Source organism: Megalops cyprinoides, chromosome 23 (genome assembly GCF_013368585.1).
Source record: "Megalops cyprinoides isolate fMegCyp1 chromosome 23, fMegCyp1.pri, whole genome shotgun sequence".
Classification (NCBI taxonomy): Eukaryota; Metazoa; Chordata; class Actinopteri; order Elopiformes; family Megalopidae; genus Megalops; species Megalops cyprinoides.
This window is the reverse complement of record NC_050605.1, coordinates 21,007,437-21,035,071: the sequence shown is the minus strand read 5'-3', so window position 1 is coordinate 21,035,071 and position 27,635 is coordinate 21,007,437. Positions and strand designations below refer to the sequence as shown.

The 27,635-nt window shown below is 50.5% G+C and overlaps 1 protein-coding gene across 6 annotated transcripts in view; it reads left to right on the top strand.

The window, feature by feature from the left end:
* The window catches only part of LOC118770248 (protein-methionine sulfoxide oxidase mical3a-like), a 53,438-nt gene that overhangs the window by 7,926 nt on the left and 17,877 nt on the right, over nucleotides 1-27,635 (top strand). For 3 of the 6 annotated variants that reach the window (XM_036517801.1, XM_036517800.1, XM_036517799.1), the window contains exons 11-26: nucleotides 276-305; nucleotides 878-1,025; nucleotides 2,385-2,581; nucleotides 2,702-2,814; nucleotides 4,104-4,175; nucleotides 4,455-4,634; nucleotides 14,050-14,236; nucleotides 15,179-15,273; nucleotides 15,775-15,865; nucleotides 18,923-19,118; nucleotides 19,454-19,665; nucleotides 22,301-22,363; nucleotides 24,614-24,691; nucleotides 24,982-25,095; nucleotides 25,343-25,425; nucleotides 25,517-27,416. In XM_036517801.1, the coding sequence (XP_036373694.1) occupies nucleotides 276-305; nucleotides 878-1,025; nucleotides 2,385-2,581; nucleotides 2,702-2,814; nucleotides 4,104-4,175; nucleotides 4,455-4,634; nucleotides 14,050-14,236; nucleotides 15,179-15,273; nucleotides 15,775-15,865; nucleotides 18,923-19,118; nucleotides 19,454-19,665; nucleotides 22,301-22,363; nucleotides 24,614-24,691; nucleotides 24,982-25,095; nucleotides 25,343-25,425; nucleotides 25,517-27,416 (3,759 nt within the window). Of the gene's footprint in view, nucleotides 1-275; nucleotides 306-877; nucleotides 1,026-2,384; nucleotides 2,582-2,701; nucleotides 2,815-4,103; nucleotides 4,176-4,454; nucleotides 4,635-14,049; nucleotides 14,237-15,178; nucleotides 15,274-15,774; nucleotides 15,866-18,922; nucleotides 19,119-19,453; nucleotides 19,666-20,684; nucleotides 20,775-21,679; nucleotides 22,373-24,613; nucleotides 24,692-24,981; nucleotides 25,096-25,342; nucleotides 25,426-25,516; nucleotides 27,417-27,635 lie in introns of those variants that run through there. The other 3 variants (XM_036517804.1, XM_036517802.1, XM_036517803.1) reach the window with 3 other exon arrangements.

Genomic DNA, 27,635 nt, shown 5'->3' with positions numbered 1-27,635 from the left:
GACTGTTGCAATTTTGATTTAGTTAAGCTTGCTTAAAGGCCAAAACACTTAAATATCCAGAGCTTAAAGTACTGAATAACAACTTAAATACCAAGCTCTATAACTGGGTGACATGTATGCAAGTTGCTCTGGATAAGAGCATCTGCTAAGCAAATGTGATGCAGGTATAAATTTTTGTTGTGATAACTGAGTCAGGTGTCAGCTGTTAGATTTGTGATACTTCTAGGCGCTGTGTTATGACTTTATTAAATGTAACCGTATCGTTTTCATCCTAGAAAACGGTCAGCTTCAGACCCTTTTGCAAGGTAACATTAAAGATGACGAGAGTAAAGATGCATGATGGAACTCTGTGTTTCTTCGGTTAACCCTGTCGTTTTAACACGAAGGAGCCCCAGTGCTGTGCGGTCATAGATCTGGGGAGGCCTCTTAACTCTGGGGGGTGTGTGACATAGACAAAACAGCTGTTTGTCTGTGTGTGTCTTTCAGAATTCATTCATGCATTCTTTAAAAACTACCTGTACCCGGCCTTGTGTGTTTACTAACCTGACCTCACCAAAAATCAACAGGGTACCACTGTCAGCGTAGTTTCCTTTAATCAAGGGAAAACGTTTAACAGTCAGCTTTCTGAGCAAATCAAGTATCTTGATTTGTGTTTATGTCTTTGTTCGTACTTTTTGTTACCTGTAAGAGACCCCTGTGACATGAATCTTTAGTCCTTGGCAGCATGGCTGTTTTTCCTGGTGCTGATTCGGTCACGTGACTAACAGGAGCGATGTGATTGGGCGGATGGATGATGAGGAGGGTGGGGGGTGGGGTTTGGTTGGTGGACAGCAGTCCCCCGCAGCGTCGCTCACAGGGGTGCGCGTGTCTTTCCCAGAATCCGTGGCGCGCTCCAGCAAGCTGCTGAGCTGGTGCCAGCGGCAGACCGAGGGCTACAGGCACGTCAGCGTCAGCGACCTCACCATGTCCTGGAAGAGCGGGCTGGCCCTGTGCGCCCTCATCCACCGCTACCGCCCCGACCTCATGTAAGCCCCACCCCCCGCCCCCCGCCCCGGCGAGAGCGTCTGCTGCCATGGGAAAGGAGGGCAGTTTCCTCCACAGCCCCCTGAACACACTGCATCAGTTAGCCTTTACGTTACATTACATTACATCCATTTAGCTTGTCCTTAAACATGTAGTAGTAATGACAGTATGAAGTGAATGTGTCTTTCTCTGTAATTGGGACAGCGTCTTTAAGTTGGTGAAATGCATGAAAAATGTGTAAATGAGGCCAAAAAGGCTAGTTTGTTACTCAGAGTTGAGGGCAACTTGGTGTAGCAGTGATCACAGGCCTCTGTCAAGTATTCACGTGTCCCAGGTATTTAGAAAACTTGTCTGTTCAAGCTCCATCACTGAAGTATGAACATCTATGCTATGTCCTCAAACACACTTGCTGTTCTCAAACCCCCTCTCGCACCTACTGTGGAACTTAACAGAATGTGACGTGTTATGTAACGACTTACTATCCGATTGTGAAACTTAGATCTAGTATTGTCTCTGCTCATAGCCTAACCTTCTCATGTGTGCTTTTGTAAGTCACTCTGGATAAGAGCGTCTGCTAAATGACAGTAATGTAATGTAGTGTAACAAGATGGCGGCGGTGCAGACAGGGCTCTGAGGCCGTGAGGCACAGTGGAGGTGCTGTCTGTATCCCCGCTTTCTCCTGCCCTCTGGCAGGGCCTGCGCTCTGGCCCCTCAGATGAACACCGATGGCACTGTCTGAAAAAAGGTTGATAGCCTCTGCTTGGACGCAGACACTGATTATTATGATGACCAATTAGAGCCAGCCTTGTGCCTGACCTTTAACAAGTGCCTCTAATGCACCGTTTACTCTGATGGCCCTCCTAGCAGAGATCAGTGAGAAGGAGCGAGAGAGAGTGATAAGTGTCTGCATGGGTGATTACACTCTTGCTTCCACAGCTCTGAGTGGTGTTTTCAGCATCTTAGCCTTTACACTATCTTGCTTTCCATAAGGAGCGCATTTACATTTAGTCAAACATTTGTCAACTGTCAAACATTAAATTTTGGCAAACGCTCTTATCACAAAACTGCATACAGAAAGACCGCATAAACATACAGACAATTACAGCCTGCGTGTGGACATGTCAGTCTATAACACAGTGCTGTGATAATCAGTAGCATACTAAATACAGAAAAACTATGATAAAAAATTCAACAAGTGCAGTAGTGGCATATAATCATGTACAAGACAGGAAGAGAGTGCAGGCTGAAACAGATTAGTAGGAGGTGTAGAAGTCAGTGGGTGTGTGTGGACTACAGGGTGTAGCATCTACAGGGTTGCCAGTGTGGAGACCTCAATGTCCCCCCCCCGCCTGTACCTACAGTGACTTTGACTCCCTGGAGGAGCATGATGTCGAGAGGAACAACCAGCTGGGGTTCGACGTGGCCGAGCGCGAGTTTGGCATCTCCCCCATCATGACGGGCAAGGAGATGTCCTCCGTGGGCGAGCCCGACAAGCTCTCCATGGTCATGTACCTCAGCCAGTTCTACGAGATGTTCAAGGACACGGTGCCCCCTGGTGGTGAGCGTGGGAAATTGCGCTGAATGAGATTTAATGCAGTGCGCCGAATCTGCGTGTGTCTGACAGAGGGATTGGCTCCTGCTCCAGCTTTAATACTCTCCCCTCTCTGGGCCTTTCCAGAAAACCAGAACCTGAGCCCTGAGGAGAAGTCGGCCCTGATGGCCAGCACCAAGTCTCCCATCTCCTTCCTGAGCAAGCTAGGACAAAGCATCTCCCGCAAACGCAACCCTAAGGTCTGTATCGGCCGAGAGCCTTGCTGTCTCACTCGGTCTCACCTGCTGAGAGTCTGCTGTCTCACTCGGTCTCACCTGCTGAGAGTCTGCTGTCTCACTCGGTCTCACCTGCTGAGAGTCTGCTGTCTCACTCGGTCTCACCTGCTGAGAGTCTGCTCTCTCACTCTGTCTCACCTGCTGAGAGTCTGCTCTCTCACTTTCTCACTCTGTCTCACCTGCTGAGAGTCTGCTGTCTCACTTTCTCACTCTTTCTCACCTGCTGAGAGTCTGCTCTCTCACTTTCTCACTCTGTCTCACCTGTTGAGCGCCTGCTGTCTCACTCGGTCTCACCTGCTGAGAGTCTGCTGTCTCACTCGGTCTCACCTGCTGAGAGTCTGCTGTCTCACTCGGTCTCACCTGCTGAGAGTCTGCTGTCTCACTCTGTCTCACCTGCTGAGAGTCTGCTGTCTCACTCTGTCTCACCTGCTGAGAGTCTGCTCTCTCACTTTCTCACACTGTCTCACCTGCTGAGAGTCTGCTGTCTCACTCTGTCTCACACTGTCTCACCTGCTGAGAGTCTGCTGTCTCACTCTGTCTCACTCTGTCTCACTCTGTCTCACCTGCTGAGAGTCTGCTGTCTCACACTGTCTCCCCCGCTGAGAGTCTGCTGTCTCACTCTGTCTCCCCCACTGAGAGTCTGCTGTCTCACTCTGTCTCCCCCACTGAGAGTCTGCTGTCTCACTCTGTCTCACCCACTGAGAGTCTGCTCTCTCACTCTGTCTCACCTGCTGAGAGTCTGCTGTCTTACTCTGTCTCCCCCACTGAGAGTCTGCTGTCTCACACTGTCTCACCTGCTGAGAGTCTGCTGTCTCACTTTCTCACTCTGTCTCACCTGCTGAGAGTCTGCTGTCTCACTTTCTCACCTGCTGAGAGTCTGCTGTCTCACTTTCTCACTCTGTCTCACCTGCTGAGAGTCTGCTGTCTCACTTTCTCACCTGCTGAGAGTCTGCTGTCTCACTTTCTCACTCTGTCTCACCTGCTGAGAGTCTGCTGTCTCACTCTTTCTCACCTGCTGAGAGCCTGCTGTCTCACTCTGTCTCCCCCACTGAGAGTCTGCTGTCTCACACTCTCACCTGTTGAGCGTCTGCTCTCTCACTCTTTCTCACTCTGTCTCACCTGTTGAGCGCCTGCTCTCTCACTCTTTCTCACCCATCAGACACCCGCTGACTCACTCTGTATCGCTCTGTGCTGGCAGCGTGCTCTGAAAGGGAACAGAGAATGATTCAGCCCTGGCCCTTTTCCTCCCACAGGATAAGAAGGAGAAGGATGTGGAAGGTGTGGGGAAGAGGAGGAAGACCAGCCAGTCTGGCCAGTCGGAAGATGTGAGTGCTGTTTTTGGGCTACGCATGCTACTTTCATTCAGGCCACTTCTGTCCCCCGAGAGGCCACCCATGAACCCCTCATTCCATGGACCGGAAGCACAGTACCTTACGTTACGTTACATTACATTGCCATTCAGCAGACACTCATCCTGAGGGACCTACATACCTACTTGTTATCCATTTATACAGCTGGGTATTTACTGAGGCTGCTCTGGGTTAAGTACCTTGACCGAGGGTACAACGGCAGTAATGAGATGAGTTTGCCTTTGGTCTCCCCAGGAGGAGGTTCCTTCGCGGGGTAGCCGTGACGACCGGCCCTCTCTGACCACGGCGCTGACGGAGCGGAGGCCGGAGGCGACGGTCGCCGGGAACAACAACAAAGTGAAGTCCATGGCGACACAGCTGCTGGCCAAGTTCGAGGAGAACGCCCCGGTGCAGTCCACAGGCCTCAAGAGACAGGTAAGTGGCTCTGGCACAGTGGGGAAGGGGGTGAGGCATTCTGAGAAGGGCTCGCTTAGGAAGCAGTTTCACTGGTGCAACTGCTCGCCTCTAACCTCTCAGATGCCACGTACCGGACTCCATGGTTCAGGGTTCGAAAAGGTTGAAGAGTGTCGCTGCAGTAAGGGGAGATAATGTCCGTTGTTAGCCTCAGAAAGGCAGACAGCGTTAGGATGCTTTGGAAGCATAGCACACTAGTGACCTGCTCCTTTCAGTTGCGTTTGTTGTCGTGCCCCCCCCCTCCTCGGGGGGGGGGGGGGTGTGTAAGATCTGAAGGGGGGAGTAGTGTTACAGGCTCAGCAGTGGGTGACTGGGAGAGGGAGGGCTGTCAGACAGCTCAATGCTGGAACAGTGAGGGGGAGACTGGGGTCAAGGAATATTATTATGCTGGAATATTATTATTACTGCTGTGAACCAGGAACATAATGTGGACCTCTCTGCGTGTATCGATTCATATGAGGTATAATAGACCATGTTTATGAGTAATGGAATGGGATGGAACTGGTCTTAGGATGTTTATGCTAAAATGAAAAGTAGCCGTCTTCAGGAAGAGTGGTTTATCTGTCTGTGCTGGCATTATGCAGAATGTGGGTGGTGTCGCCATCAGGGAAGTTAAGACGGCAAAAGAAAACTGGGGTGGCGAAAAGCCTTCTATGTGTGATGTAATTTCCCGTGACCTCTCACCTGTTATAAGGAGTCTTTGACCAGGAAAAAACCAAACTCTAAACAGGTCTAAAAGCTGGTTACAGAACGCTAAGCCTGCTTATTTCCCATCCCTGTGCTTGGCATAGTGGACTTTATTCTATGGCCGTGTGTATGGACAATCTGATGTGTTGCTGTGGCGGAAAGGAGTGTGTGTGTATGTTTCTCTGGGCATGTGTGGGTATGTGCGTGTGCGTACTTGTGTGTGCGTGCGTGCGTGCGTGCGTGCGTGTACGTGTGTAGGGGATTCCTCATTCTGATTTATTTTCTCTCCTTCCTCCGTGACCTTCTGGCTCATTCCATAACGTTCATGTCATCTCTTGTGCAATTGTTCGAAACCGTTCCCACATCTGAACGCCGCAGGAGCGCTCTCACAGCCTGCAGAGAGAGGCTGCCGGAGGCACAGTGACCTGCCATAGTGTCTCATGGTACACCGCAGGTGGCTTATTACGCATGAAATGCTTTTGACTCTGCACTGCGTTTTACTCTGTCTTTCATTGTGTTTGCAGTGGTATTCCTCTTGCGTTTTTGACCTGCATGTCTCTCCTCCCGTGAATCACTTCCCTCTCTCCTTCTCTCTCCGCCCCTCTCCCCTCCCTGTGGCCTGTTCTGCTGGCTGTCTGGCTGGTGGGATGGGATCGGGGCGACCCCCCCCTGGCTTTTATTTGGGCCGACCCTCCCCTGCCCTCCTCCACACACACAACCCTCCCCAAATCTCAGGGGGAATCCATGCCTAACCTGGAGTTCCTGATGGCCCCCTCCCCACCCCCCGCCCCCTCTAAAGAGCAGACACACCTGGCCCCCACCCCAGCATGGAGACAGGTAAAGAAAGCAGATCTGGCAACCCCCTGTCTGTCTGTCGTACAGTGGACTGATTGGGGTGTTCTGTGTCCAGTAGCTGTGTTAACATAGAGCTGTGCCCTGCAAATGTTCTGGTTAGTCGTTGTCTGTTATCTGTGGAGCTCTAACACGTTAGTGTTTCCTGTTTCTGTTGGCTAACATGTGAGTTTGTGAGTAAAGGCTGGGTAGCCATGTTGTGTAGCGGTTAGATCTGTGACCTGATGGTTTGTAGACTTGTGAGACGTGTTTGCTCGTTCGAATTGCCTGTGGAATATGAGCGTAGAGAGCACTATAGCTGAATTGCTTCAGCAGGTGTGAAGCTGTGTAAATGGATAAGGCATAAACCCAAAAGATGAGCCAGCCGCTCTGAATGAAGGCACCCGCAGAACAAAATGAATACTCTGTCAGGCACTGTATTCTGAGGGAGCGGGTGGCAGTGACACAGCTTGGGTGCGACCATGCGTTCATGTCTCTCTTTCTCTCTCTGTCTCTCTCGTGCCCTCTCTCTTTCTCTCATTCTCTCTCTTCCTCCTTCTCTGACTCGCTGTCTTTTTCATCTTGCCCCCTCTCTCTTCCCATCCCTCTCTCCTCCCTCTCTCACACTCTTTCTCTCTCCCTCTCTCTTCTCATCTCTCATTCTCTCTCTCTCTCATCTCCTTCTCCCTCCCTCCCTCCCTCCCTCTCCCTCCCTCCCTCCCTCCCTCCCTCTCTCCCTCTCTCCCTCTCTCTCTCCCTCTCTCTCTCCCCCCTGCTGCTCCTTACAGAAACGCACTCAGCAGCAGGAACAGCTGAGTTTTCGCTATAAGGAGAAACTGAAATGTAACACTCTGCCCAGCAGAGGGGAGCAGGTACGGCCCCAGAACCAGCCCCCTGTCCCGCCTGTGCCCCGCGCTTCTGATCACTAGCAGTAGCGTCCCGTCCCCGTACTGACCGCTAGCCTGTCAATCAGCATAGCTAATGTTTATTACAACATTAACATGTGTTATTAACATAGCTTTCCCCTCGTGGTTAGTCATGTACTTCTGACTGATAGAGGAAATTTTGATGTTTCCGTCTACCACTGTAAGCCTCTCTGTCTTAACCACTCATTATGGGTTGAGTTATAGCAAATTGTTTTTCCAGTTAACAGAGCGAGAGTTCAGCAAGAGAGTTCTGACTCTGTCTGCCTCTGCCTGACTCTGTCTGCCTCTGCCTGCCTCTGCCTCTACCGCAGAGAACAACTGGCAAGTTGAGGCGAGGTGATTGGATGGAGAGATTCAGCCTGAAAGTGGACAGCTGTGTGAATGTATCACAGTCTCTGGAATCATTACTGCTCTCACATTCCGTCTGTACAACCAGGACGGACAGAAACGTGTTGCATCTTGCCGGGCCGTCTGAGGGTGATGTTTTGTAGGCTGGCCGGGCCGTCTGAGGGTGATGTTTTGTAGGCTGGCCGGGCCGTCTGAGGATGATGTTTTGTAGGCTGGCCGGGCCGTCTGAGGGTGATGTTTTGTAGGCCGGCCGAGGGAGCAGAGGCCTGTGAGTGCTCCGGCCGAGCTGTTTACACGTGTGATGAATTCTACGCTTCTCTGAACACATTGCAGATCCTCTCCCCCTCCCTGCCCATGTGGCAGTAAGAAAAAGCAAGCGCATTCCTCTCATTCTTCTCCAGAGTAGCTCGCACACAGCGGTTCTGTCCCGCTGGACGTGGTGAACCACGAGTCTCTGTTTGTGTTCCTGTCTAATAAACGCTGTATCCCAGCAGAATGTGTGCCCCGTGGACGCCCTGTGTGCTAACTGCAGGCAGTGTTAGCACTGTGTGCATGCTGCTAGCGTAGAGTAGCACAGCATTAAAGGGTGTCGCTGAGACAGTGTAGAGACACTCTAGGAGTGGAGGAGTAGGAGGAGTGCGTCACGCTTACAGGGTGAAGTGTTGGTGTGGAGGTGTGGGTACTGATGTGAACCCATAGTATTACTGTAGGTGAGGTACGGTATCAGTGTGGAGGTACAGTATCAGTGTGGAGTAGAGTGAGGTACAGTGTTAGTGAGGTACAGTATCAGTGTGGAGGTACGGTATCAGTGTGGAGTAAAGTGAGGTACAGTGTTAGTGAGGTACAGTATCAGTGTGGAGGTACGGTATCAGTGTGGAGTAAAGTGAGGTACAGTATCAGTGTGGAGGTACGGTATCAGTGTGGATTCGAGTGAGGTACAGTATCAGTGTGGAGGTACGGTATCAGCGTGGAGTAGAGTGAGGTACAGTGCTAGTATGGATTAATGTGAGGTGCAGAATCAGTATGGGGGTTCAGTATGAATGTTGCTACAGGCAGAGTGTGAATGAGTCTGTGTTGGTGAGGTAAAGTGTCGTGGTGTGAATGACACTCAGTCTGTCCTCCTCTCCTGTCTCTCAAGGCCAGAAGCGGCACGCGTTCACGAAGCTGCCCTAAGAAAACCATTCTGCTCTCCTCCTCTTCCTCCACCTGCCCGCTCTCTCTGCACACACAGGTGACACTCCCCCCCCCCCCCCCCGCACCTCCCTCCCCCATCCTCAGGTCTCCCGCCTTGCTTTGGTATTACTGCCATCTGGCCCTCACATGAAACTCCTCAGAAATGAGCCTGACACACAGGGAATCACCCAGCCCTCTCCACAGCAATGGAGACTCACTGTACAGTGTCACTGGAATTTAATTGCTGTGTTACCTGGTCTTTAATGGGCTCGTTTTTCAGTCATTGCGTGTATAGGAATGGTGTTTGTCCCCAGTCTGTAATAAAACCCTCTGTTTTCCTTATTAAACTCTGTGCTGTAAATATTTATTAATCCCCAGCTCTAATTAAGGACAGTCATTATGTTGAAGATGGGAGACCTCTTAGAGAGAAAGGAAGCTCTCCCGTTCATGCTGTATATGGGCAATGTGTAGATCAGGCCTCTGAGTTGACGTTTGCTGTTGGAAAAGAGGCTGAGTCTTCCTCTCAGCCAATAGGATCCTATGGGTACTCCGGAATGACCAATGACAGAGGTGGTACCGGTCTGAGTCAGATGGAGGGTGGGGTTATAGCCCGTTGGTGGGTGATCTCTGTCCCTTTGCCTTGCAGAAGTGTGATGAGGATGATGAGGAAGGCGTGGCAGAGGAGGAGGCGTCTGTAACCATGGTTGCATGGGCCTGTCATCGTTACTAACACTGCCAGCTGTCAGGCTGATTGGCATGAGCAGTATTATGAGTGAAGTATTGGTGGTGTGGGGATTTGCTAGGATTACTGTGTGCTGTTCTTTTCCTACAATGCAGCACTCCATGGAGTTCAGCCATATGGAGGATTGCGAGAGGGTCATTTTTCATACCGTGCCCCATTTCCTGTCTCTGAAGTCCTGTGTGTGCACCAGCTTGGATCTCTGTCCCGCAATCTGGTTGCTTTGTTTTAGCCAGCCTTGCTTACTTGCGCCATTCTGAGTGCGGATTGAATTATGGATGTTCTGTGGAGTTAACACGGGCAGCGTCCGTTCTAAATGGAGCTCGTGCACTGCTGCACTTTGTGAGAAATTCTCCCCCAAAAAATGCCTGGAGGGGAGTTCAGATCTACTGCATCGAACAGGAGAGAGAAACACCTAAAACCACACCAGGGCTGTAGAGCTGTCCCCGGTGGACGCACCTAAGAGAGTCAGAAAGCTAACGGCATGCACCACTTTGCTGCACGTGATGTTGGAAATGTGATTTTTTTCCCCCTAAAGTCTAATGCCATCCCCTCTTCCCGTGCTGACGGTGGTTCTTCCTGCAGGGCTCGGAGCTCCTTCCCTCTGAGGACTCAGTGCCTTTGCACATCCCTAGCATTCAGGAGAGGGCTGCCCGCCTGACCTCTCAGTTTACAGACAAGCCTGAAAAGCCACAGGTGAAATGCCACCTTTTGCACCATGCTGCTGTAGCTCTACAGCACCTTAAATACCTGGCTGAAGAGCTTTGTACTTGATCGGTGTTTTGACCCTTGTGATCAAATAACATGAGACCATTTCTGAATTTTAGAGCTATTGTACATTCCACTGGTTATTATGTAATACCACATCAATAAGAAGTCTGTCCGACTTCTTTGTCCTCTGCACCTCTTCACCTGTCCTGTGTACCTGACTGTCCTCTCTCTCCTCTCTCTCACCTGGAGCCTAAGAAAAAGCCGTCGCGCTTCTTTATAGAGCAGTGGCACCTGTCCCACGGTCTCCCCTGTCCTGCTAGCCTCCATCAGGTATCCCCCTGGTGTGCTAACCCCTCCCCTCTGTGTCCCGGAGAGGGGAACTCTCTCACGACTCACCTGGCACCTGAGTTTTCAGCCTGGGACATTTCATATGACTGCAGGATAGATACCAGCACAGTGCAGATATTCTACTAATAATGTGACTCTCCCTTTTAACATTAAAACTGATGTCTGATTCTACAGCGTGCACCCCTCGGTTGGTTGAAAAATCTCTGTAGAGATCTCTGCTCAGAGCCTCTGTCTAGGACTCCAAGTCAAATACAGAACGACTAATCTGAAACGGAAATGTCCCTTTTCCCACACATTTAAAAGGACGCAGAGATTGCATGCGGTGCCTGGCCTGGCTTCTCAGACAGGGGTTTCTCTCCCTGAACTAAAGCCTTCTTCTCCCCAGCCCTCTTCCCGTGCTGACGGTGGTTCTTCCTGCAGGGCTCGGAGCTCCTTCCCTCTGAGGACTCAGTGCCTTTGCCCATCCCTAGCATTCAGGAGAGGGCTGCCCGCCTGACCTCTCAGTTTACAGACAAGCCTGAAAAGCCACAGGTGAAATGCCACCTTTTGCCCCATGCTAATAGAAGCTCAACAGTACTCTAAATACCTGGCTGAAGAGCTTTGTACTTGATTGATAATTACACCGTAGAGCATCAGATAATTCAATACCCATTTGCTGAGATCAGAGGAACATTTAACAATTCATTCCACTGTTTACAATGTAATGACACACCCAAAATGATGCAGGGCTCTGCTCCCCTTTAGAAAGGGTGGGGTGTTATGATGCTATTCGTTTATGCTGTACAACAATATCTTTACTCCACAGGGATTATGTTACTGTTCTCCTCCTTTTCTCAGTCCTCTTTGTGTCTTAAAAATGTTCCTTTTTTGTGTTCTTTTCTCCTGTCCTGCGTACCTGACTGTCCTCTTCTCTCCTCTCTCTCACCTGAAGCCTAAGAAAAAGCCGTCGCGCTTCTTTATAGAACAGTGGCACCTGTCCCGCGGGCTTCGTGCTGACAGACCCCTCCCCTCCCCCGACACCCTCCGCCAGGTAGCCCTGCCCCCCTGGGGCCTGGGAGTGACGCTGTGTGCTAACCCCTCCCCCTTGCTTCCTGGAGAAGGAGGGGCTTCGTGTGTGCAGCTTGTACTTATGTTTTAACCTGGGAAAGCTTCACTCAGCAGACATATCAGTGTGCCAACAGATACAAATGTGTTTTTTTCCCCTACCTGCCATAGTGTAGCTGTAGTGAGGTGTGGCTGTCTGGCAAAAAAATCATTCCAATGCATGTGCCACACAGCAGTAACTGTGGGCTGATGGATTGAGAAATACTGGTGGGTGTGGCCTGCATTGCTGTGGTCACTTTCAAGTGGACTTTCTTGTAATGTGCTCTAGCAAAACGAAGGAAAACATTTTTGTGGCCATTTGCAATTAAAACTGTCGCTGTGGTCTGTACCGAAACAATATTGCATGTTCAGAATGAAATGAGTGTGGCTGCCGTGCCTTGGTTGGGTTGTGGTGCAGTCTGCATGGGGTCTATTAAGGACTCCGAGCTTCGTCTGGTGTGTGTTTTGTTTTTGGCCCGGAGTGCTTTAGATTTACTGTGTGGGCCGTTTGATCGTTTCAGGTTTCTGTGATTTGGTAATGGGTGGAGAGACGGCGTGAACACTGTTCCTCTCATGGCCTGTGCTGTCTGTGTCCGTGTCAGCAGCCACAGGGCAATCCAGAGAAACATCACCGCTGATTTAATGTGTGCAGTTATTGTATTGAGCAATGGTGCAACGCTACAGAGGGCGGCACTCTCATTTCTGAAAGCCGTAGTGCATTTGACGTCATCAGTGGTTATTAGTGGTTGGGTTTTTTGGGGGTGATATTTTTGAAAAACACTTCAGGCTGAGAGACATGTGATGCTGCTCTAACTGAAGGTTTTCAGCTGAGGGTTTACTGACTGTCATATCCAGTGTGTAATATATGTGTAAAGGAATATGTAGCTCATATTAAAGGTGTCTGAGGGGGGTCTCATGTCTCAGTCCTCTTTCTGGTACCATACCCCAACTCCACCCCGGAAGTGATGTGTTGGTGCAGAGTTGCTAGGATTCTGTGGGTGACTCGAGCATTGAGACTCACGCTGTCTTTCCTGTACTTTTCCTCTGTGCCGTTCAGCGTCTCCTCTGAAAGCATTGGCCTGTAGTCCTCAGTGCGAATATCATCCAGTCCCCCTTCTACACGTTTATTTCCCCAAAAAGCCCAAACGCGTTCAGCTCACCTTGGGCTGCGCATTACTCACCTGCTGACTTTCCAGCCATTACCTCCCCCACCCCTTTCAGACACTAAACAAATTTTTCTCTTGTACCAGCACCAAAGGAATGTGTCACTTGTTGCTAATGGCAACAGGCTCACAGTTCTATGCATGGCAAAGCTCATAGTGTCTGAGCACTTCCTGCTCAATGTCAAGCTACATAATCTGGCTCAGACTGGACAGTGTACCAGCTGTGCCCAGCGCTCTAGGACTCCTCTCCCTCTGGTACTTTTTAGGTTTCACATTTGCCAGTAAAAATCAGTTAAGCTGTCAGTCTCTCTCAAATTTGAGCTTTGAAGGGAGGTGTGAAAACGGCCTTAATCTTCCGTTAGTTTCCATAATGTCATCTCCCTCACTTTTTGTGAAAGATTTATTAATAGGACGTACCCACACGTCTGCACGCTTGGTCAGCCAGACATGCAAAAATCATTTTCCTGTTATTTGCTTTAATGACATATGTATTCATCACTACCACTGGGTTTCAGCACCTTGTCTGTCTTCTCCACTTATGGTCTGTCTGACTCCCATCTACCCTCTATATATAAAATGTTTGTGTGAATTTTCCACATTTGTGCCGTGGTCTTCATTTCTCCAATATTTCTTCATTAACTCCTCTGTCTTCTCTTCTCCTTCACATCTGTCCTTTCTCCTTCCCGCCGATGGTAGAGATATGTTAAGATGTACACGGGGGGAGTGAGCTCATTGGCTGAGCAGATAGCCAGTCAGCTTCAGACTCAGGAAGAGCCCAAGCCCCTTCTAGACAAGAAGGAATTGGTAAGAGTCTGTGGTAGCGTAGGCCTGTGAATGGACTGACCCGACCTTGCAAACTAATGAATCGGAGGAATTCATGAGGAGTGCTTTGTCCCTGTGTTTCTGTGATCCCCTAATGTAGGCGTGTAGGAGGACACTAATCGTGTGCTGTGAAACACTAACCGTGTTGACCCCGCTGTGAATATATGTGCCGTTCTCCTGTGTTTACCTCTGGTGTCAGATGTCACCGGGTGCCTGAAACACGGCGGTTGTTTTAGTTTTAGGAGGGTGCACGTCTTAAAATAACTGTCATTAATCCATCAGGGAGATGTGTTATTGGAAATAAGTGTCCGTCTCTGTCCGCCGTACTTACTGCCTGAATGTAAAGGTGCTCTGGATTCTGCCCGTCCCTGAACACACCCCTGTGGGTGCTGAAGGAGGCCAACAGCAGGGTGTGGCAATGGGTCCTGCCGCGCGGCCCAAACCGAGAGCGTTCCTGCTGAGGTTTGACCTGGTGGCACCTTCGAGGAGGAACGACTCTCCCTCTGATCCATGTGTGTGTGTGTGTGTGTGTCTGCGCCCCGCAGAGCTCCCTGCGGAAGGAGTTCCCGCAGAACATCGGCGGCAGCGACGTCTGCTTCTTCTGCCGGAAGCGGGTGTACGTGATGGAGCGGCTGAGCGCCGAGGGCAAGTTCTTCCACCGCAGCTGCTTCAAGTGCGACTACTGCGGCACCACGCTGCGCCTCTCCTCCTACGCCTTCGACGTGGAGGACGGTGAGTCCGTTACGCTGTGTTACGCTGTGTTACGCTGCGTTACGCTGCGTTACGCTGCGTTGCGTTGCGTTGCGTTGCGTTACGCTACGTTACGTTAGGTTACGTTACGTTACGTTACGTTACTTTCATTTAGCAGATGCTTTTATCCAGAACAACTTGCAGCACAAAAGAACAGAGGTGTCTCCGTCCAAGTTGAACAAAAGAGAACGCACTGTGAATATTTCACTCATTTCTCTTGTAATGCATTGACATCCTGCTAACTGATCTCAGATCAGGCATGTTTTGGGTCTTGTGAAGGCATGTTTTTGCATGGTTTTTCAAACTCTGATCTCAAGATCACATGATCTCATATATGAGATCTGTAACTGGGTGAGGATGGCGAAATCTACTTGAAAACAGTCTAGTGTGGATGTAGCCATGACCTACAACTGCAGTGCAATAGACAATGTGTTGGTAGTTGTATTTGTGTCATAATACAGCTCTGCAGCATAGCCCCTGATTGGTGGAAGAGTTAATATTCTTAGCTGCCTCCAAGCTGGCGTTTGGTCCTGTTACATGGCTGCACATTTCTATTCTGTGGATGTCATGAGGTCTCCTTTGTGTCCTGGGACAAGCAGCATATTGTTGCTCCTGACAGAGTAGCGTTCTCTCCCTAGCCTCTCTGTGAGCGCTCTGTGAACAGGCACGCCCCAGGTTGCCCTTGGGTGAGGGGGCGGAGGGCGGGGCCCAGAGCTTTCTCTTCACATCCCTCTAAAAGCACGCTGTTCTGTGCTGTAAGTTGCATCAAAGACAACTCTGCTAGAGAGGAGCAACCTGATTGGCCGTCTGAGACCTCATGACCTGGGTCCCGCCTTCCATCCTCTCCTCCAGCACAGCAGATTGGCTGGCATGGGTATTGGGCGTGGCCTTTGAACGGGACCGTTTTCCTGTGACCTCTTGTAGGAAAGTTCTACTGCAAGCCTCACTACTGTTACCGGCTGTCTGGCCAAGCCCAGAGGAAGAGACCCGCCCCCACACCGGCGCCGCTCACTGCCAAGGTACTGCCTGCCCCGCACACCCCGCACACCCCGCACACCCCGCACACCCCGCACACTGTCTGCCCCGCCCACCCCACACACTGTCAGCTCTCCTGCGGGCGGCAGAAACAGCGTGTAGTGTGGCTGCAGTGTGCACCATTGTGCACCATAGATGAAAAGCTTTCTGTGATACGTCATATCTGTATTACCTTCAGTTAAATATTTTTGTTTGTTATTCTGTGTGTGCACAGCTGGAGATGGGAGAATTAACTTACTGTTAACATTGCATTTTAAATCAATTCATGATCCTGTTTCTCCATAATGAAGATCAATTTCTATTTTCTAAATCTAAGTCTATTCTAGATAGATTCTATTCTATATATTCTGTATAGTCTATAATAGTCTACTCTTCTTGGGACAGCACTCGCTAAACGGTCTTCATAGCAAGGTTAGCTGCCTCTCTGCTGGCTAGAGGCTTTGTGTGCCTGTCTGAAGGCCCCCTCTCCCTCTCCCCCCTCCCAGGAGAACCAGGCGCCCCTGCCTGCTCCCGTTTCCGTGGACGCCCCGGGACGGGCGACACCCGCGCCAGCCCCCGCGGAGCACCGGCCCCCAGGTACCCCCCTTTCCCCCTCAGACCCGGCGGCCTGGCTGGCCCTGGGTGTGGGGAGTTCCCTCTATTCCCTGCACCGCGCAGTGTCCTGGACCTGCCACCAGGTGGCGCGCAACCCCTTAGATTCTCTCTTCCTCTGCACATACTGCCTGTACCTCTTCTCCTGTTTCACTCTCAACGTCTTCCTCAGTTTCCTGTAGCATGCCTCTTGTCTAGCTTTGCGGACTGAACCGTCTCGGTGCAAATGTGGACTCTGAGCGCCCTCTACTGGCTTGCTGACTTGTTGTAACGTTGTAAAATCTTGTGACCCTGTGCTGTTCTGAAGTTGTGTTTCCTGAGGACGCAGTGTTCTGTCATCCCTGACAGCCAGCCGGGAGCTCAGCGGAACCCGCGCCTTCCGACGGCTTAGTAATTTGGTTCAAACTAGAAAACAGGCTTATCGAGGTCCCAGTGGAGATTATAAGAACGCTGCATCCTCCTCTACCTTCAGCTCAGGCCTTCCTTGGCTGTGGAATTAAACCTTCCGGGCAACATCGGAGCCTAGCAAATAGCAGCAGTGGATTTACAGAATCTCACAGTCTCTGCATTCATAACAACGATATGCATGTTTAAATCTAATTCTAGTTACTGCAGAGATCTGTGTACCAGTAGAAACCATTAGGTGTAGGAGCTGTAGTGTCGTAGTCCATCTACCTCATGAACTTAATGAATGTAAGCTGTAAATGGCTCCATTTTGCTTGGCAGTGCTTTTCTCGATGATGACTTTGTTGTGAATGTAAACTGTAGCTGCCTGTAACTACCCTTTGTGACATTTTCCTTCCTCCCCACCTATCACAGCAGCTGACTCTTAACAGCTGGTGCTTGTATCAGTGCTTGTGATTGGTCCTCTGTGAACTTTACCTTTCCCCCCTCCTATCAGAGCAGCTCACTCCTAACAGCTGACTGTATCAGTGCTTGTGATTGGTCCTCTGTGAGCTTTACCTTTCCCCTGCCTGTCAGAGCTGCTCCCAATTAAAGATGGTGTCTGTATCAGTAGTCCTGCTTCCCTATTCTCCATCTCAATAAGCCTCTGCATACTGACACAGCTACGGCCTGCACATTCTATATCTGTACATGTGAGTACCAGTGGTAGGCTGTCATTGATATCATTCAATAGGACCGATGCTTTATTAGTGAGTATGTATGTTGATAGATACTATCTGAAAAAGGCAGCACAACTGATAGTGTAGGCCATATGTAGCCATCACAATATAAATATAAAGTGCTAGTAGCTTCTATGTACCATATGTGTAGAAAGTAAATGTTGTAGGCTGCTAGTGAGTGTATATGTTGTTAAATAGTATCTGGAAAAAGGCAACAGAACTGGTAGTGTAGCCCATATATAGCCATCTATATAATATAAATATATTGTAGCTATCTATATAAATGTCTGTTGTCACCTATATAAAAATATTTTAACCATCTACATAATAAAATATATTCTCTATATATAAATATCTAACATAAATACAAAGTGCTATTAGCTACTATGTGCCGTATACGTAGAAAGTAAGAAATATCATAGGTGTCTTTACAGGTAATTTGAAACTCATAACATAGGCTAATCATGTAAAATCCTTATCGTATGCATCAGTAACGTGCATGGAAACAGAGAGGTTTGACAAAGCCCCCTTGCCTCAGAGAAAAGTCCTTAAATCTTGTCGCAGCCTTGCATGTGGGCAGATACTGTTCTGTTAATTTGCTGAAAGGTGGATTTGTTGTAGGATAATGATGTCTCTGCTTAGATTCGTCCAAGTCAAAGCGAGAGGAATATATTCAAAATGCACCTCAGCACAGAGGCCTTTTATGTGTTGAAAATAGATTGATATTGATATTGATCTGCTGGGGTAGTTCTAATATTGGTAACAGTGACTAAATGGTCCAAGCACTGGGCTGCAAGCTTTGGTCACCCCCCACCAGAGACTGCAGGGTTATCCCCAAAACAAAACTCGCCCAAATTCTGTCCTTGAATCATTATTCAGGTTTTACCGTAGTGATGAAATGCCAAACTGCCTTTGCTTTCACCAGTGCTCTGTACTTTAATAATCTTCTAATTTGGCAGTAATTATAGTTCTTCTTTCTTGCTGTTTGAAATTGGTATGTTCTCTTGTTGAAAATAGGCAGCTAAAGGGCCAGTTAGCCTGACACATATTTCATGGATTACCTCAGCTCTAAAACTCCATGCTTTTAATGTTTGGTCTCGCTCAAAGATGAGACCATGAGACAAATGGTAAAACGGTCAATCATTTTCAGAGGAGTTGCTTCCTAGGATGGGAAAAAGGCAAGGTCCCAAAGTATGTGTAAACACATTTTAAAGTTCTATCATTTTAAGTACAGTATATACAATGTTTTGTGAGACACTGGTGGAAATGATTAAATATCTCAATAAATTTTAAGAGACATCTCTTTGTGTGTTTGTTTTTATGTTTAGGTGCATTTGTGTAGTGATTTTAAGGCTTTGGATATTGACCGATCTCTTGTAGGTTATGTTACAGCAAACTGTAATGCACTGAATAAGAGCGAATATAAGGCAAGCTTGCACAGTATTTCACTGTAATCATAGAATAAATAAGAATGCTTCTGTCCTAGTGCAGACTCATACAGAATCTTATCTCTACATAATCATACAATATCACTATAATGTTGATCATTACAGCATAACTACTATTTGACAGTAACCACATTATTTCAGTGTAATGTAGATTACTAACCATTTACCGTGGCACACGTGGTGGAAGGCCAGCGTGGAGGGGAGGTCTCAAAATTGAGGTTAGAGAAGCGAATGTATGTCCATCTCAGATCCTGACAAATGAACAGGTGATGGGGTGATGGTACGGGTGGGGGATATGGCAGGTAGTGTGAGGGGTGCGAGCATGCTCAGTAGTGAGTACAGTAGGACAGGACCTGCTGGCAGCCTGGCATGGCGTGTGCACGGCCCCCCCTCCCCTCCCCTCCGACCCCCACAGCCCCCCTGCTGCGGCCGAGCCTCAGTGTGTCTCTGTTCTCTCTGGCGCCCCCTAGCGGCGGAGGTGAACGGGCTGCAGGAGCCCAGCCTGGCCAAGCGTCTGCGCGGCACACCGGAGCGCATCGAGCTGGAGAACTACCGCGTGTCGCTGCAGCGGGAGGAGGAGCTGGAGGAGGTGCCCGAGGAGACGCTGGCCGAGCACAACCTCAGCAGCGTGCTGGACAAGCCCGCCGACGTGGAGGAGGGCTCCAGGTGGGTCCTGCCCAAGGGGAGGGGTTTTTACTGAGCGTGCTCATTATGGTCATGTAGAAACGCTCACAGTTCAGAATACCAGTGTCAGATTCCCACGCAAACTCAATCAGTGTTTCCCACGCAAACTCAATCAGTGTTTCTCCATAACTCTTGAGTTTTTCTTTCATTCTTCACAAACAGTTTGGCAAGTTCTGTGATGGCCAGCGTTAATGAAAGGAATTGGCACTGAGACAAAAAATCACCTGCAAAAGTAAAAGGCAAAGCTGAAAAGCTAAAGGCACTTGCCAAAGTTAGTGGTCTCACACATACCCCCCCCGGTTCCCCCCCCTCCGCAGCAGCTCCGAGTCGGAGATGGAGGAGGAGGACGAGCAGCAGCGGGCGGCCTCTGACCTCGGGGGCGTGCCCTGGAAGGAGGCGGTGCAGCTGCACGCCAAGCTGAAGGGCACCAGCGAACCCGGCGGTGACGCCAACGCCGAGGAAGACGAGGAGGAGGAAGAGGAGGACGAGGAGGATGACGACGAGGAGGAAGACGAGGAATCCAGTGATGGTAAAGGCAGACCTCTCCCCCCATGATGATGATGATGATGGTGGTTTTGTGCATGCAGTACAGTTTCACACAGATCCAGCTCTGCAGTAGACCCTCTTTGACAGAGGGGTTCATTTTACCATTGGTACAGCTGACTCTTAATGTTCTTGCTTTAAAATGGCGGTTTGACCCCGTGACTCCTGTGGAAATGAACGGCGGGGTGTTCTGGGAAAGATACTGGCAGCGTGAGACTCCAGCCTCTGCCAGCTGCTCCGAGCAGCAGAAGGCACCGCCGCCCGACGGGGCGACCTGTCCCCCCTCTCTCCCCCCTCCTGGTGTGGTTCAGCTCTTTCCTGCGTTTGTCTGCTTTCCCCCCATTCCCTCCTGTGCGTGCGGTTTGTATGTGCCCATCCTGTCTGTGTGTGTGTTTCATGTTCATGTCTCTGCTGTGCCCGGATCTCTGGAAGCTCGTGATCAGCATGTCAGATACCCGGAATCTGTAGCGCTATGGTCACATTGGAACTGTAGCGCTGTGACCAAATAACTTGATTTGTGTTTGACAGACTCGGCAGCACAATCACAGTAAAATATCGCCCTGAGGCGGAACACATTTTTTATGGTGGCAGTAAATTGCTTAGATTTCACATCCGCATTGTGGCTCCATTAAGTACGACCCAAATGAGTCTGGATGGCTGTTTACCATGTCTGCTCAATTAGCCTTAAGTTCTTTTCATTACACAGTGTTGACCTCATGCCCGATGGAAGGGGTCCATTTAAGCAATGTTGTGCCCCCCCCCCCCCCAGTGAATCGGCTGTGTCCTCCTCTCAGTGTGAGCTTCCTGTCTCCCTGCGGTCTTCTGACGTTGGAGGCGGAGCTTACACGAGTCACCTGTGCTGTAACACCATGGTTCTCACACCCTCTTCCCTCTCTCCACTCACTGTTCTCCTCTCTTCCTCCATGTGTCTGCTGTCCCTGTCTCTTTCCCTCCCTCTCTCTGCATCTGGGTTATTATTGGGGCCATGTCTCCCCCTGCTGGCAGAGGGGGAGTACTGCCCCTGGGAGAGGGAGCTCCAGTCAGGCCTTTGGCTTGAGAACTTCAGAGATGAAGAGGATGCGGGTACAGTCGAAGGTAGCCCTGCCTGTTGCGGTTGCCTTTTTTCCACTATCATATAACTGACAGCGAGGAAACCTTTTTACGACTAAACACCTTTTTAATTTAATTTCATTTCATTAAAAGCTTCCGATTTCAGAGTGCTGTGAGCTTGTGTGGAGCTTTTGAAGGCTGCTCTGTATTTTCCCTCTGGCTGAACGTTTTGCTGCAAACTTCTTTAAATACAGACAGAGAGAGACAATGTTTTGCTGAGCTGAACAGAAAGTGCCTGCGACATAGGGAATTGTCTCTTTAAAAATATTTTGCTGCTTGTGAAAGTGTGATAAGCGTCTTTCACTGTTTTTGGGATTTGGTCTTTGGCCTAGTAACATGAGGCTCATAACCGTTTTGTGTGGAGTCAGTACTAATCCATTAACCCTGTTTATGGAATAAGCTGTTTGCTTCCTCCTCCTAAATCTAATATTATATAATAATTATATAATATTATACAATAGATCCAAGGAGGTTTGTCCTTCGGTAATACTATTAACTTTATCAAGTAAAATCGTCTAAAATACCAGTAGCAGATACATATTTTTGGGTGTTGTAAGGGTTTGTTGGTGAGATAAAGATACTGTAGGGAGCAGTCGCTTCACAGCACTAACGCATGCAGCCTCCTGCCCTCCTGAGGAAGAGCTTGGTGCTGTTTCATCTCTGAGGTCTCGTGCTTTAACCTGCTCTGCTTTCTCTCCCTGTCTCCTTTCTCCTCTCTGTCTCCCTCTGCTGGGGGTATGTGGAACTCCACCCGGGCGGCTTTTCTGCTTTTCTCTCTCCTTCCCTTCTTACAACAACCACACAAAAACGAAAAAATGCCGCCTCCCTCCGTCACCCAACACACACACACACACACACACACACGGAAAATCGCCCACCCCTCCATCCAGCCAGGAAGCTGTACATGGAGAACGCCCTGCAGGCCGAGGACCCCCTGGCCATCCAGGCGGACGTGCACTGGACACACATCCAGTCTGAGGGGGACAAGGAGGCGACCTCCGCCTCCCAGCCCTCCCGCACAGGTAACCCACCCGGGTGAGGCGAGCCTGGCTGAGGGGGAGGGCAGTGTCTCGCCTCGCTGTGTGTCCCAGAAGGATGGGTACCCCCACGTTCCTCACAAACGTCCCACACTAACCGGCCTCCTTTCTGTTGAGTCCCGTCGTTTCGGTTTTTGGTTGTCCTGCTTTGTTTTTGCCACGGATTGTAACCGTCTCATGTCCTTTGCGTTTGTGTGTGTGTGTGTGTGTGTGTGTGTGTGTGTGTAATGTGTCCAGGAAGGAAACCTCGCACCACGGAGCCCAGAGCTGGTGTGAAAAACAGACGGCTCTTTGTTTCAGGGTCCTTCCAGTTTTCACCTCCTGAGTTCATCCTGTTCTCTTTCTTTTGTTTGCTTTATTTGTTTGAAGTTACGGTCGTTTACTTTGTGCCATGTGCCATGTGTCTGTTCATCCCCCAGAGCATCTCTGCCATTGTTTTGTTCTGTTTGTGTGTCCTGCTCGTTCTGAGTGTAGCCCCCGCCCGCTCTTCTGCCCGTCACGAGGCCGTGAGAGCCTGGCTGGAGTCGGTGTCCGGAGGTAGCGCCCGTGTGACTCTGCTCCAACTCTCTCTCTCACTCTCACTCTCTCTCTCTCCCTCTCCCTATCTCTCTGTCTTTCTGTCCCTCTCTCTAAACCCCCCCCCCTTCTCTCTCCTTCCTCTCCCTCTCTCTCCCTCTCTTTCGCACGGCCCTTCGTTGGCATGGCAGCACCTTGCATGCGTGCTGTGTTACCACGGCGCCCGAATCACACAGCAGAGATTTGTGGCTGTTCTGCGGTCGGTCAGACCAAGAGAGAAACGTCCACCGCTTAATAACACCCCTCTACACTGCCCTCACCTGGTACAAACCCACCAAGGACCGACGCTCAAAATATTCAGTAATCCGCATTTAGATATAATATATACACACAAGGCTCTATTCAGACACGTTTATGCACAGTACAACACAAACTCCATACAGTCAGAAAGCAGACTGAAATCTTCTATATAAAGTTGCCAATACTAAAAATTCCTTGTTTTATTTTCACGTTTGTCCTTTGTTACTGGCAGGGTGTTAGATTCCGTTTCCACTGTGTTGATATCCGTTACCCCTCCTCCTGCTGTTACACCGACCAGACTGTGCTTCACAGCACACCTCTCCATACTCGCTGGCTAGCTTTGCAGGTGGAAGCTTATTGCCAGCAGGCTGGCAAGTCCGGAGTTAGCCAAGGGTGAAGGACAGGCTGCTGACGTCAGAGAACAGCGATGCCTGCCCATCTCAACAGCGAAGAGCATATACAGCATGAAGATGTACAACTCCAGTTCAGTTCAGTTTGCTTTACAGGCGTGTCACAACCAATATTTGTACTGCCAAAGTGTCTATATCTAATACAAACAGAACTCTACATGTCTAAATAATTCAATAACTGGAGTGCGCAGTTAAAAAATGCTATTTGTATTTAAAAAAAAAAGATCAGACAGACTAGAACAGGCTCTTCTAAGATGCATTATTTTGAAGTTATAAGGTGAGCTGCGGAACAAAACATTGTCTTTTGCAGCGGGGGAAGGAGTGAATTCATATGCGAAGTACATTCTAGATTTGTCAGCATGTGAATAACTGTAGTGATGCTGCTGTCCCATGAGTGAGTGCCCGGTGTGCTGCCTCCTCTTATGCGACTTGCCCAGCTGTGAACCATAAAGCTTAAGAAAGTACATTTCAGTACCCAATAAGCAGCAACTATATTATAGCTTGTAGGAGCAGCTACAGGGCCTAAAAAGCTAAATGTACCCATCTTACATAGTTAAAAATCCAAAGTGACAATAACACCTGCGCATGACATAGCATAGCATACTCTACATCAGGAGGCAGAACTTTCTCTCGCTGCCGTGAATCGTCTTGGAATGAGCGATCAGTCTGCCTTGGCATTACTGACCGGTGATGTCAAGCCTGCCACTGCATGACTCAGAGGTGTCGGGGGAAACCCCGGAGTGACGCCCCAAAGGTTCTGTCTTTTCCATTTTCATAAACGCACCTGGGAATGGAAAAACTCATGCTTCTTTTTTTTATGCCTTGGATTCATTCGCTGTTGCGGTTGAGCCCGGAAAGCTCCTGTTGGCTCGCAGACGGCTGAATCCAAGCCACATCCATTTGCTACAGCCACAATGGATACATGCATGTGTCTAACCACTAATGTCATTCACCATTTGTCAGTCTGCTGTGTGTACCATAGAGGTTGTTCTACTTTGTACGTGTAAGATGTTTGTTGTTCACTGATTGTGACTGATTGCCAACGCTAAAAGTATGTACTGCCTTTTTTTGTAGAATTCAGTGTAGCATACAACATGTATTAGAATGATCTATGTATTAGAATATTAGGCTAGATCTGAAATTCAGAGGTTCCTTTCCTTTGTGTTCCCTAGGCCATCCTTTCTTTAACATCATTTCTGAGTATTATTACAGTAATGTATACACCATGATTTATAATTAAGTTCCCAGAGGCTTTCTCTTCATCACTCATATTTTGTGGAACCCTGTTAACCATTGTTTTCTGTCCCTTGGCTAATTCCTTTATCCCCTTTCTAGAGAGCTGCAGGGAGGTTTCTGTAACAATCTGAGTAAACAGTTTATTGGCAGGGATGTGATAGAAAGTGGTAGAGGTCTATACACAGGCTGTTGGCAGGAATGTTGACAGAAATCAGTAGAGGTCTATACACAGGCTATTGGCAGGGCTGTTGGCGCAGGTGCCTTGTGATAGGCTGTGAGTTCTGTGGGCCTCGTTGACTCCGCCCCCTCTCCCTTCTGACCCCAGAGCTCTGTGAGGAGGACGATGACCCGGAAGCAGAAGCAGCAGGCCCTGACATAGAGCCGGGCACTGAGCTGGATGAAGGTGGGTAGTGGCAGGCAGGGGTTACAGTGTCACAGCAGCTTATTTTTGGTTTCGTTTTCATATTTATTCAGAGCATGTATTCTGGTTGTTATTTATGCATAACGTGTATTGGGGAAAGGCACTAGTGTGAAACGGCAGTTTGTATCTTTAAGTAGGCAGTGAAGTGTAATGATGTTTGACTTGCACAGAGGCTGTGGAATCGAATGGGCTAATCAAAGAGGCAGTAGCTTGTAGTGATGATGTGGCCTTTCACAGGCAGAAGCTTATAACGATGCTGTGGTCTTTCACAGAGGACATCCCCTCGGATGCCGAGGCAGAGGCTGGTCTGCAGCGGTTGGAGGAAGGAGAGGCGTTGCCAGAGGACAGGGCAGAGCCTGAGAGCCAGAGACGGGTGTCCGGTCTGGGTAAGACTGCCCTGCCCCTCCATACCCTCTCCCTGTGGCCACTGAAGGACCATGGAGCAGATTACACTAATTACCTACTGCTTGTGGAGCCGTGTAGTTTGAACTTCAGCTGGGTTTAAACAATGTTTCAAGTGGTCAAAGAGGATGTGTAATTTCTCTAAACAGTGATTTATGATACAAAGCCCCATGGTGTCAGGTGTCAGATGTGTTTAGCACCTCTGATGAAGGTTTAAATTTTTCTTTTCAGTACAATCTCCCATCGCTCCAGTGCAGTCGGTTGGAGATGAAGTGATTTTGCCGGTCAAAGACGTCAGGGAGCCTGAGGCCGAGGTGAGTGCTGATTGGTCCGAGTCACAGTGTGACCTCACGCATGGACTGTGTGAACAGGACGTAGAGTGACGCCCCTGTGTTTGCCCGGCAGGCCTCTCCTAAGTCTCAGACTCCTTTCTTGCTGAAATCCCCTGGCGTGCGCTTCTTCCCAGAGCCGTTTGTGCCAGACGAAGTCAAGCTGCAGAAGACCTCTCTAAGCCCGGATTCAAAGAGCCCCCTGTCCCCCGTCCTCGCCCCCACCGTGTCTCCCATCCGATCACAGCCTGTCCCTATGCCGGAGAGCGTCCTGCCAAAATCGCCCATCCAATCCCAGCCTTGCACCTGCGCCCCCACCACCAACCCCCTCTCGCCCATCTGCACCCAGCCCCTGCCCTGCAACGAGCCCTCCACGCCCCTCTCCTCCGACTCCCCTGTCCGGACTCAGCCTGTTCCCGCGGTCACCTCCACGCCGCTGGCCAAGCCCCCCACGGAGAAGGCCCCGCCCGAGCCGCAGGACCCCCTGGAGCCTGCGGCGGAGACACCGGCCAAGAGGGCCGACATCATCGAGGAGTTCTGGATGAAGAGCGCGGAGATCAGGAAGAGCCTGGGGCTCTCCCCTCTGGAGAGGAGCAGAGGCCCCGAAAAGAGCCTGACGGCCCGCACCCCAGACTCCTCCTCCTCCCCGAGGTCCTACACCCCGGAGGAGGAGGTCAAACCCGCTTTCGCCGGCCGCGCCGTCATCCGGAGGCTGAACATCACCGTGGAGGGGCAGGTCATCTGCCCCATCGATAAGGAGCCCAAGAGCAGCGGTTCGGACAGGAGGGACCTCAGCAGCAGCTCCGGCTTGGGCCTCAACGGCAGCCTGGCCACCAGCCAGACGGCGGCCAGCGAGAGCTACAACACCTCTGACTCCACCATGCTGACCCCGCCCTCCAGCCCACCCCCCCCGCCGCCCGACGAGGAGCCAGCCTCCCTGAGGCAGAAGAAGCCCCAGGTTGGCTGGGAAAGCGTGCCCGAGCTCCCGGCCGAGCCAGACAAGATACCTGTCACAACTTTGATGCTCTCCCCGGAACCCAAGCCCAAGCCCAAACCCGCAGCCGCGCCCGTCCCGGCGCCCAGGACGGTGCAGGTCGCCGCCACCGTCGTCATGAGGCGGGAGGTGAGCAAGCCGCGGCGTGAGGAGGCGCGCAAGTCCTTCATCGAGAGCGTGGACGAGATCCCCTTCGCCGACGACGTGGAGGACACCTACGATGACAGGACCCCCGAGTCTAGCATGCAGGAGAGGTTCTTCACCCCACCCACCAGCAAGGCCCCGCGGGACAAGCCCCCGCTCCACCTGGCCCTGGCCATGGAGAACGGCAAGCCCAGCATCACCGTCACCCTGGTCTCCAAGAAGCCCAGGGGCATCTCCGAGTTCTCGCCAGAGGCTAAAGAGGTGGCCGAGGAACGGATGAGGGCCAGGGAGAAGTCGGTGAAGAGCCAGGCCCTCAAGGATGCCATGGCCAAGCACCTCACCAAGATGAAGGAGCTGGAGGTGTCCAAAGAAGGCGTGGCTAAAGCGGCCTCCAACGTTTCACCGGAGATTTCTGGGAAAGCGAAGCCCCCACAGGCGTCCACCTCCCCGAAGACCTCGGCGGTGAAGGCCCTGGAGTCCCGGAAGCAAGCAGAGGCGCTGCCGGAAAGGTTCTTCACCGCCCAGGCCACCCGGAGCCTGGAGGGCTCGGGGGCATCCTCGGAGAGCTCCACAGGCGGCAAGAGCAAGAAACGCAGCTCCCTCTTCTCGCCCCGCAAGAACAAGAAGGAGAAGAAGGCCAAGAGTGAGGGCCGGGTCTCCGACAAGCAGGGCCCAGAGGAGTCCCCGCCCAAGCACAAGTCCCTCTGGAAGACCGTCTTCTCAGGGTACAAGAAAGACAAGAAGAAGAAGGACGACAAGTCCCTGTCCAGCACCCCATCCAGTGCCACGACCGTGGACTCGGGGAAGAGGAGAGCCTCGCCCCTCGGGAGGTCGTCAGGTGAGGGAAGAACCTAATTTCAGGTGTCATTTAGGGCAGGAGGCCCCCAGCTCCTCAATGCTTCTGGTGCTTCAGACATAGGGAGAGGGGTTGCATCAGCTCGGGCTGATGTGAGGGTTGGGCTCTCTGTATTTCTGAATATACCTGATTGCTCTTGTTTTAATGTTGCTCTGAAGTTGTAGAAACATGTAGGCAGTGTTAGCTATGCGTTTAATTAGC